Below are 10,709 nucleotides of genomic sequence, written 5' to 3'. Positions count from 1 at the left end.
TGAAAAACTGCGTCACTCTGACCAAATCGGTTTCACCTCCCTGCCTTGTTGACAGAGGAAGGATGTTGCACATGGCTCGGTTCTGATGGGACTCCGGCCCACAACAGCTACAGTTCTGATTCTGAACGATCTGGAGAAGCAAGGACCGATCAGGACGCGTCTACGTCATGGAGACATAGTCGGGATTTATTTCTGGTAAGATTTTTAAGTTTTTGCCGAGTGCTTTACCGCTGATAAACTGGGACTTATAGTTGAATAAAAAGGGTGACTGTAAATTACATAGGCTTGTGTATAATATAAAATAACACGTTGTCTTCTTGAGCTAGTTTACGCTGTGAATTTAGGGAGCCCCTTTGCACACGGGAATTTAATTTAGAAAACATCCTCTGTTCAAAAATAGTTTTTAATGGATTTAGAGCCTTTATATAAAGTTGCAGTTCAAATTATGCTCTTTTTAATGTGTCGAAAACGCTAATAACCCACATAGATTAGGTGATTTGTCCAGAGGGACTCTCCGCTGTCCTGCTGTCCCGCTACTGGACTACTGACTGATTTGAAAGGCAACCAATTCCCTTTGGGCCCGACAGAGGGCGCTGAAGAGATCCGAAATGGCTTGCAAAACCATAATTATATATTTACTAATATAATATGGCTGTGTAAAACTATTCAGATAAACTGTTCAGATACAGTTTTATGTTTTGTCACGTTACAATCTCAAACTCTATCTCATTGATACACCAATACATTAAGTTTTTCAAAAATGTTTTTAAGTTACGTTTCCTCCCCCAAAATATCTATCTATCTATCTATCTATCTATCTATCTATCTATCTATCTATCTATCTATCTATCTATCTATCTATCTATCTATCTATCTATCTATCTATCTATCTGCTCTGTCTCAGTTTATAAAACAGTAAAGCATTGGGATTTAGATATAGAAGAAGAAACATTATTATCCTTTGGTACTGCCTGGTTGGTTGACTGACTTTGTTAAAATACGCTTCTTGTATTGTATTGTATTTTTGTAGGTTTAAATTTTCATGTCTGAAGTTAGAAAACAAATAAAAGCGCCTTATAAGTAAAAATAAATAAATAAATATATATATATATATATATATATATATATATATATATATATATATATATATATATATAATGCTAATAGCTGTTAGCCTAGTTAGTGAACAAACTGCATAAATAAAACAGAGCATAGGTGGCCACCAGCACTGTTCCTGGTTTACTCTTGTCCAACTACATAAGTTCATTTCATCTAGTTTACCTTAGAAATAATTAATGCTGAATTACCTATACCGACGGGTATGATACCATAATTTAATAACAATAGTTATACAACTATAGTATATTGCTTAATATACATGTTTGCTGTAAATTGTAATATTCATTGGCTTGATCTTCATGAAATCTTTTTCAAAAGGAAAACAGGGCCGCTCATTTTATGACCTGTTTTCTGCGTACATGACTTTATGAACGGCACCATAGGCGTGTCCACACTTTTTATGGTTTACAATGGGTAATCAGGTTCCAGAATTCATTCATGTGCTTTAAAACTCCATGACACACTTGGGCTGAGCCTTCTACATTTTTTTGTGTGTGTAAACTGAAAGTAAAGTTGTGTCATATGTAGTAGATGGATCAGAATATTAGTTTTATTTAGAGGTCTAGTGTGTGGTGAGAGTAATATTAATCCTCTGCTACACACAGTACCGACCATTATCACTTTAAAACTTAAAGTGATAATGCATGATTGGCTTGGACATGTAACATTTACATGATATAACCTAAACTTATATGTTATTAAAAAAACACTTGATGTTGAGAATACTGTTGGGAGTCTGCTACATTTATTTAACCTTTAATAAAGCCAACTCTAGTTTTTAATTTGGTTTGAAGTGTTTTCATGGTGGATTTTAAATCTGATTTCCTTGGTTAAAAAATAATAATAACAATAAAACATTAGATTTTTCTTAAATCTTTGTCAATCCTGTGCTCTGATCAGATGAAAAATTAAAAATTAAATTAAGTTAACACAGGCAAAATCACTGTGCATGTGGCAGAAAACCAACAATGCACATTCACTGTAAAATAAAAATGTCTCTAAAATACCGGCAGAATTTCACCATATAAATATGGTAAAATTCTGAATCTCACCATATAATTTACAGTTAAATTCTAAGGTGTTTTACCGTAAATTAGAGACGCTTATTTATTTAATTTTTTTACAGTGTTGTGACACACCATCCCCATGGTGAAACATGGCGGTGGCAGCATCATGCTGTGGGTGAGGCTGCTAAGGACAATTTTTTTTTTTTTGTTATTGTTGTGGCTATAAAAACTTCATGCTAGTTGGTAAGCTCTCACCACACACTGATGAATTTGTGGATTTAAAGCACATCATTTGTGCAAACACACTGCAACAATAGGCTCATCCATACCCGTCTGACCGGTGAAAAGCCTGACAAATGTGAGGTTGGTGCCCGCCAAGGACAGCACATCAAGCTCCTGCACGACCTAAAACAAACTGCTTCCCCCGACTTGCGCCTCGTCCTTCGCCGTGAGCCAACACGCACATTCACCATGCGCGGCGCAGGCTCATGCTTCGGCCACGCCGGCCCGTCTCCATGGCGGATCTCTCGTCCTAACCTCATGGGAGAGTTCACTTGTATTTTCAGGCTTGGCCGACTCTCCACCGGGGTTGCACAAAGGCCCATTCACGGCTGAGAGTGCTTCCATTCATGGATGCTGAGTAATTGCCCACAGAATTCCTAATTGTTCAGCGTCTTCCATCGCCGAGGCTCTCGGGTGGAAATGACGCCACAGACGGGTTGGTTTAGGAATGATATTAATATTCAAACACACAGATGAGCCAATGTTTTGTTTGGTCTGTGTGGGGTTAACTTTGCGTGCTTCGAATGGTTTGCTTCCCAATTCGGCTCTCAGACGTCTGATACGGGCCGTGAAACAAAGCAAGACTGTGAGACTTAAAGGACGATGCGATGGTTAAGGTATTGACCAGGTGGGATGGTCAGGTGGGATTAATTAATAGCTTCATTTTAATGTGAAATGCTCCTTTAGCTGCAGTTGATAGTGCATTAAGTGTAAATTTCCAATGCTTTGACATCAAGAAGGATTAGATAATCCCATTAATATGATAATAAGTTCTGGTGGGATAGAACAATTTTAAAAGTACTTTGACTTGGATGTTTTTTCCTGGACAGATTTCATAAACAACCAAATAAGACTTCCTGTCTTCCTGGGATCAAACCGAATTTTCTGTTTTATCACTGTACTTTGCTTGTGTTTGTGAGTCCGGATCAGAGGAATGCTGTACAATTAGCCCCTGTTGAGCGGGCGGATACTGCCGTGTTTCATGGTCCAAGAGAGAGAGAGGGAGAGAGGAAGGAGAGTGAGGAGAGCCGCCTCTCCCTCCCTCCCTCCCTCACACACATCTGACCCGAGGTTGCGCAACAGCCTGAGAGTACAAAGCGAAACATACTGTTCAGCAGCTGCTACAGCAGACTGAAGTCATTTACTAGGCTGTTGTCAGTTTTTTTTTTCCTTAGTCGTTTCCATAAAATTGGTCACAAGTACAGTATGTTTTAATGTGTCTTGTGCCAAAAAAAAGAGGGATTGTATTTGTGTGTACAGATCTGCAGTGTCTCACAAAGAGCCAGACTTTCCTGTTATCTTTTAAACATGACATGATGAATAGTTCACTATTATCTCTGCAAAGCTTCCAAAGTTTTTTTTACTTTTTTTTTTTCATTCTCTGAGTTTTTTTTAGTGTGTGCGTGCCTCTGACGTAAGATGTACCGAGTGTGGAGTCGACACAAAACAAACAGCTTGCTCTTCTTTTTCCTACGCTTGTCTGCTTTTCAAATTTTTCAAGCACATTCCGTGCAGTGCTGAAAATAAACACGACTTACTCACATTTGATGGCAGTTCAAGTTGCAACAAATTCCTGAATGTGTTGTTTTGCCGTGTCTGCTAAAGATTCCAATACATTTAGGAAGTTTTTAATTTTGTCTTTACAAAATGGTACAGACTTCCCATGTACTTTTCTGGGAAAGTACATGGGAAGCGGATGGAAAAGGCTGTCATCCTTTTTTTTTTCTTTTTTTTTACAAATAAAAGCCAGCTTTGCACATATACGAACTAAAAATAAACATAAACTCTGGCAACCTACAAATTCAACAATTTTTTTTTTTTAGCTTTCATTCACTAATCACGCTCTCCTTGCCACAATTCCAGATTTGTGGCAAACAGAATGAATATTTGTCCTGTCAACAGATTCTACCAGCTGAGCGGCATATCTCTGCAGCTCCTCCAGAGATTTATCATATGTTTCTTGACCTTCCAGCCCAGCTGGCCATGTTGCAGTCGTGCCGTATTTGTTCTATTCTCAAATGATGGATTGAACAATTAGCTGTGAAATGTCTAAAGCTTAGGAGATTGTTTTATGACATAGCACTGCTTCAAACTCTTCATCTTCGACCTATCTGGTGTGTTGATCACATAAAATCAATCAATCAACACCAATAATTTCATGTTTCTGGCTGTAATGTGATGAAAATTAAATAGAACTCCTGGTAAAACGCAATTAAGCTTTTTATTTTATTTTTTTTACATTACGCTTAACTGTGTTGCCGTTACTTAAACTGACTGGATTAAGATTTTAATATAATTGTTGTTGTGTTGAAACAACTAAAACAAACTATTAAAGTTGTTAACATGTACCATTTTTTGGTTGAACCTGTGTAATATTTTTTTTTACAAATACGTACTGTTATAATTAGGACTCAACAGAAATTTAGAAAATAAACAAAATGGCAGCAAAAAATATAGCACATTGATGAAAACCGTTAAAATATTACAAGTAAATTTCAAAGAAAACCTGTGGTTTAAAACTCTTTCGCAGCGCTGTACGCTACCTCGTTTAAAAGACTCAGCTTCCTGCACAGCTGCCATCGAGTCAAATCATTACTTAATTACTACTAAAGATTTTAATTATTCTAATCTCATGTTCCCACTTCTCTTAAAGTATTTAATCAGATAAGATGATGACTCTTTTAATTGCCGGGTGTGTTGCTCAGGGTGGAAGACTGAATGGTACACCCAGTTCATGTAGCTTTGTTATGAGCCTTTTTACACCAGTAAATCCTGTTTAAACCAAAGCAAAGATAATGCCCACAAGCTAAACATGAAAGAGTGTTTATTTATTTCTGATTTTTTTATTTTGTTCTATTTTTTTTTTACCAGATCTTCTCTAACAAGTGTGTCTGTGTGTGTTCCCACCAGCTTGTTGCTGCGGCTGCTGCCTAAAATGAACCTGCGATGGGTTTGATGGAGCTAACTGGCGTCGGAGCTTCGCATCAATGCCTTTGAATATTAGGGACACCCTTTCTGCCGCATCATGGAAGGAAATCAAAGTAACTACTGGGGCCGCCAAGAACTGCACGGGTAAACAAATGTTGATTAAATATTACAGAAAAATGGGGGAAAAAAGTATATTTTTGTGCTTTGTTTGGAAAGATACCCCAAAAACCCAAACCCTAAAGCAAGTTCCTCTGTAAGTGCTGCACAGAGAAAATAAACAATATGGCTGAAAGCAAAGTAACACAGTAACATAAAACATGTTTAAAGGATTCACTTAACCTGTAATGTTGAGTGTAACAATTATTTGGAACATATTTTCTGTTGCATGCATATTTGTTGTCATTCAGCATGAAATAACTGATTGACAGCGGGTTACATGCAGGAATCTTTCACACACTCACACATGAATCTGTACGTGTTGCTCAGGCTGCTTTGCTTTGCAGAGTGTGCTTCGGCCTGAGCGCTGACATGGACCACAACCTGGCAGAGCTTCAGCAGCAACAAACGGCCAGGGAGTTTAACCGTGAGTCAGATATTACTGTTATTTTTAACTTGCTGAACAGTATCTGAGGAAGATACAACGGGTTGCCGCGCCCTCCACTTTTATTGGAACACCCGGTGTGAAAAGCCTCAACAAGAGCTAATCTTTCCTTGCAGTAGCATCACCTCACACTGAAAACCTGAATAAAAATACAACCTTTGATTTGAGTGATTTTTGTCGCAAGAGAAGAGAGTGAAATCCCACATAAGGTCTCTACTATCCTATTTTTCTAAGTGGGATTTAGGGAAGGACTTCTGTTTAGCATTATATTTATACCGCAGTAGCTGAAAAATCCTAGACTCTAGGAATATGTAATTATTAATCCATAATTCCCTAAGGGGTGTACAAAGGGGGCTTTTAAATTATTATTCCAATTATTCCAAGGGCTTTAAATTATTTAAATTATTCCAAGGGCTTTTTGTGGCCCTTGGAATAATTTAGCTTGGGCCCTCCAGCAAGCGAGGTTAACGCAAATCGAAACATTTTGTAATTTGTAACAAAGTATTTTTAGTTTATTTGCCATGTTCTTAGGTAGAGCTGCAAACATCCAGATTCAAACATGTAGAAATTCTGACCTTTTTTTTTTTTTTTTACTCAAAAACAGAGTTGGGCACACCTGATCATTAAGTTAAACTGAATGAAGAAAGTTCACATTTTTGTTGCTGGTAATAAATTAAATACATTTTGTGGGCCCACAAAATAGAAAACCTTAAGCCCAAAAAAGTCAAGAAATGGTATACCTTTTTATTATTATTATTATTATTATTATTATTATTATTATTATTATTATTATTATTAAAGATTTTCCCTGCTTTGTTTTATTAAAGTATTTCATGTTAAAAATTATTTTACTTTATTTTTATGGATAAAAATTTGATTTGCCCCTTACATTAAACTTTTCAAATATAACAAAGGTGATATTTGTTGAAAGCAATTATTTCTTTATGTGGGATTTATTTTTTCATACTCATTAAACAAATTAAAATCAAATTAAAAGTTTCATTTCTCTAAATTTTTACATTATTGTGTTATATTTAGTGTGAGTCTTTTATACACTCTCAACCACATGAGTCAACAAGTGTATATTATTATTTTTTGCATAGACTATTGTAACTTAACATTAGATACTTTGCAATTGTTACTTCACAATAAATATGTGCAGTTTAAATATAACAGTTTAATGTTAAATCCATGTATTATTTCCATTTATTAGCATCAGAGATTATATTCCTTAGTTAAATCTTACTTGGCCCAAAAAAACATCTCAGAAGGAGAATGAGTCGGGCATCACGGAGCTGAGTTTCATGTCAGAGTAGGGACGATATCGCTCCTGGGTCACCAGCTGTTCCCGCAGTCTGGGACACGTTGGATGTTTCCACAAAGAAGGTTATGGGAAGCTTAGTTAAGATTATGGCCTGTTTTGCAGATAATGACAGTTCCTGTGTTAATCAGGGTGTTGTGGCTGATGTTTGACGAAGAAGGCGATAGGTTAGGCGGGTGTTTTCACAATTGCTTCCTGTCCACTATCTGTTTTCACCGTGGGTTGTTTTTCCATGTTTCTTCCTCTGAGGTGTTTTTTCTTTCTCCTCTGCAGGAAGAAACAGTGATAACAGACACTTCCTCTCAACTTGACAAGTTCTTAGTTAAAGGGCAGTTTGGGGGTTTAATTTGGTTTAATGCTTTGTGTCTCTTTCCTTCCACAGCCACCCGGTTTCCTGCTTTCTACTCCGATGCTTACCGGTTAACGTCGGCTAATGTTCCGCATCCCTGCGAGGGAGACCAGGTGGTCCCTTCGTCCCAGAGAAGAGGCCGCCAGAAAGAGGCCAAACCCCTCCCTCCTTTGCCTGACCCTGAGGACTTTATGTCAGATGAAGCTGCAGACAGTGAGGTTGAATTCTTTGCCAGTGACCGTCAGCGCCTCCTGCCCAAAAGCTGCCCGAAGGCGATGACCAGAAGCAGCAACAAAAACTGTGGTCAGGTAAATTTTGCCTACCAGGTGGGCTCACTGGGGATCAGGTCTGCTGGATCCGACTCCATCGCTTTCTCCTGGCCAAGCAGAGAGGACAGACCACTGGGCAGAGGAAGCAGAATTGCAGCAAACTTTGATCAATTTGCTCAAGAGAAAAGAGACAACCAGCACGAGGTGTCTTCTATTGGAGGCAAACTGTCAGACCAAGCCCAGCCATCCTCCAGAAACCGATTTTCCTGCTCGGGTCTTCCTTCTGACGCGCATATGAGTTATCCGCCCGTCCTCCCTGAAAAACCTCGAATCCCTCCTCGCATCCCCATCCCGCCTAAACCCTCAGCTTCCTCAAAGCCAGCGAGCGACAACGACGACGAAAAGCCTCCCAAGGTCCCCCCACGCGTCCCCTTGGTCCCGCCCTGCCCGCCGCGCACCCCGAGCCCCAAAAGTCTCCGGATATACATCAACGGCATGATGCCCATCACGAAGAGTTTCGCTGCTAATCCAAATTATGTGAGCAAGACCGTACAGAGGCAGCAGAGTGAAAGGGCCCCGCCGGCGGCACAGTTTTCTCCCTGCATCGTTCCCATTTTGAAGGACGGCAAACAGGCCAGCACCACACACTACATCCTGCTGCCGCCGGGGCAGCACACTCACGCCGAGAGGCAGGGAAGGCTCCTGAGCGAGCCCAACAGGACGGGATGTGTGTGGCAGAAAAGATAGACACCTTCCAATGAGTAATGCAAAACAAGTGACTTACATTAGGCATGGGCCAGTAAAACTGTCTTATGGCATAACTTTTAGTAAAAAGAAAAACTGCATCATGGTATTAATAAGAAAAAAGGTATGCATTTGGTTGCTTTTAAGAGCTTCTTATGGAGAGCATTATATGTTTTTGGCATTCTTTATAGAGTAACACTTGGAGTCTGTTAAACTGTGAATAAATGTAAAAAATCCTGATTTGCAAAATGCTTCCACATCATATCAAGGTGTGATGTGGAAAATAACAGCAAAGAATACCTGTTAGGTGTAATTCAATGTAAAACCACCTAATTTAAAAAGCAGCTTTAGAATTGAAGATGAGGGGGAAAAATAGTAGCCTTTGTCCAGTCAGCCGACTGGCCATGCATATCAACAAGTAGGAGAACACGACCCGTCCAGTATTCCTCTTCATTCTCATTAAAATGACTTTAAGCCACAGGAACGATGAGACAGAAACTTCTAGCATTAACGGTTTTAAACCAAGCTATACCTTGATACCATCACTGACCCATGCCTAACTGACATTGTTATTGTGTACATGATACACTGCTGTACTTATGTTATCATCTGTCACTCATTTATTTTATTTTGGTTTCACTGTGATTTGTTTTTGACTGAATATCCTACCGGTCAGTATTTTTAAGAGACATTTTTACTGTTCAACCCTACAACAATAAAGTACGGCACTCAGTATTTCTCTAGTAGTGGAGGAAACACACTTACCTCATTTAACATTTTTCACTGAGAAGTATTTCTCAATTAATTACAAAGTCATCAGTTGTTGTTTTTTTTTAGTTTAAATAAACAAAATTTGTAGTTATTACCCACAGATTGATATATTTTTCATGTGTTTGTTTCTGTTTGTGATTAGAGGTTTTCATTAACTAAGCTAGAATGATCGAAATAAAAACAAAAACATTTCAAATATATCACTATGTGTAATGACAGTTAGATTACTTTTCTTGACCTGATATTCTATTTTATTGAGATATATTTGTCCTGCAGTTTTTTTTATGTGTAATTACTGAGTAGTGCTTATTGCAAAGTTGTGCTAATGTCACTAAAACCAGCCTCAACCAATACTGTTTTCCTTAAGAGAGCACATAATTAAAGGTACAAGCTGGGCTTGTGCCTATGTTCTGTTTGCACAAGTTGTTGTTTTTTTCCTGATAATTCTACTTAAGGCGTCTAACATATTCACAGATGTAATATTTTCAGATCATTTTAAACATTCGGACTGATGCTAAATCTGACAGTGAAGCATGTGTTTGGTGAACACACCCTATTATCAGAAGAGACCTTGAAGTGTTTTCTGTCATAATTTTCAGGTTTTGATTTGATCAATTTGCCTATTTGATAAACTAGGCAAACAGATCTTAACATGCAGCAACCTAACTTTTTGAATTTTTGTTGCACATGTTCCAAATAGAACGTATTACATTAAAAGATGTAATTAGATATCTGAATACAAAAACCCACACCTAAAGTTCAAATGAAATGTGATCAAGGAATCACTTAACTTAGTTATTTTTTTCTTTTTTTAAAGAGTTGCTTCTTTCTACATACTATCCTAATCCCCTTTAGGTCTTCTGCCTATTATTTAATTTTTCCAGACAAAGGAGGCCTACTTAGTTCAAATCAAATTTCACCCTTATGATAATTTATTCCCATATGTAAATTTTTTGCCAGCATTGGTTTAGTTGACATGGTAACTACCTGCGTTGGATTTATTTTTTACAGAGATTTGTGGATGAAATCCAGTTACGTTTACACTGCTGAAGTTCAGACTCATGTTTACAACCTTTGTTACACCGACTTCATGAAGTTATTATAAAGGTTCAACATGGATTCAGGCCCTTGAAAGGCTGCAGATTGTAATATTGTTTTATGGTCTATTTAATGAAATAAATAACTTATTCATTGTGTAACTTATTTCTTGATTTTTTTTTCTACCAGATGCCAATAAAATAGGGGCTCTGAATGTTTTGTTGGGGTGGGTAAGTGTGAGTAAAAACACGAAGTCCTGCCTACAGACTGATCTGCATAA

The 10,709-nt window shown here is 37.9% G+C and overlaps 1 protein-coding gene across 1 annotated transcript; it reads left to right on the top strand.

Moving 5' to 3' along the window:
• Positions 1-10,590, top strand: errfi1b (ERBB receptor feedback inhibitor 1b). Its single transcript, XM_028014671.1, has 4 exons — positions 1-195; positions 5,319-5,480; positions 5,840-5,919; positions 7,641-10,590. The coding sequence occupies exons 2-4, from the start codon at positions 5,434-5,436 to the stop codon at positions 8,621-8,623; spliced, it is 1,110 nt and encodes a 369-aa protein (XP_027870472.1). The 5' UTR covers positions 1-195; positions 5,319-5,433; the 3' UTR covers positions 8,624-10,590.
• The last annotated feature ends 119 nt before the right edge of the window (positions 10,591-10,709 follow it).

The sequence above is a fragment of the Xiphophorus couchianus genome, chromosome 1 (genome assembly GCF_001444195.1).
Source record: "Xiphophorus couchianus chromosome 1, X_couchianus-1.0, whole genome shotgun sequence".
NCBI classification, from domain to species: Eukaryota; Metazoa; Chordata; class Actinopteri; order Cyprinodontiformes; family Poeciliidae; genus Xiphophorus; species Xiphophorus couchianus.
The sequence above is the reverse complement of the archived record's forward strand: the minus strand, read 5'-3'. Positions and strand labels throughout refer to the sequence as shown.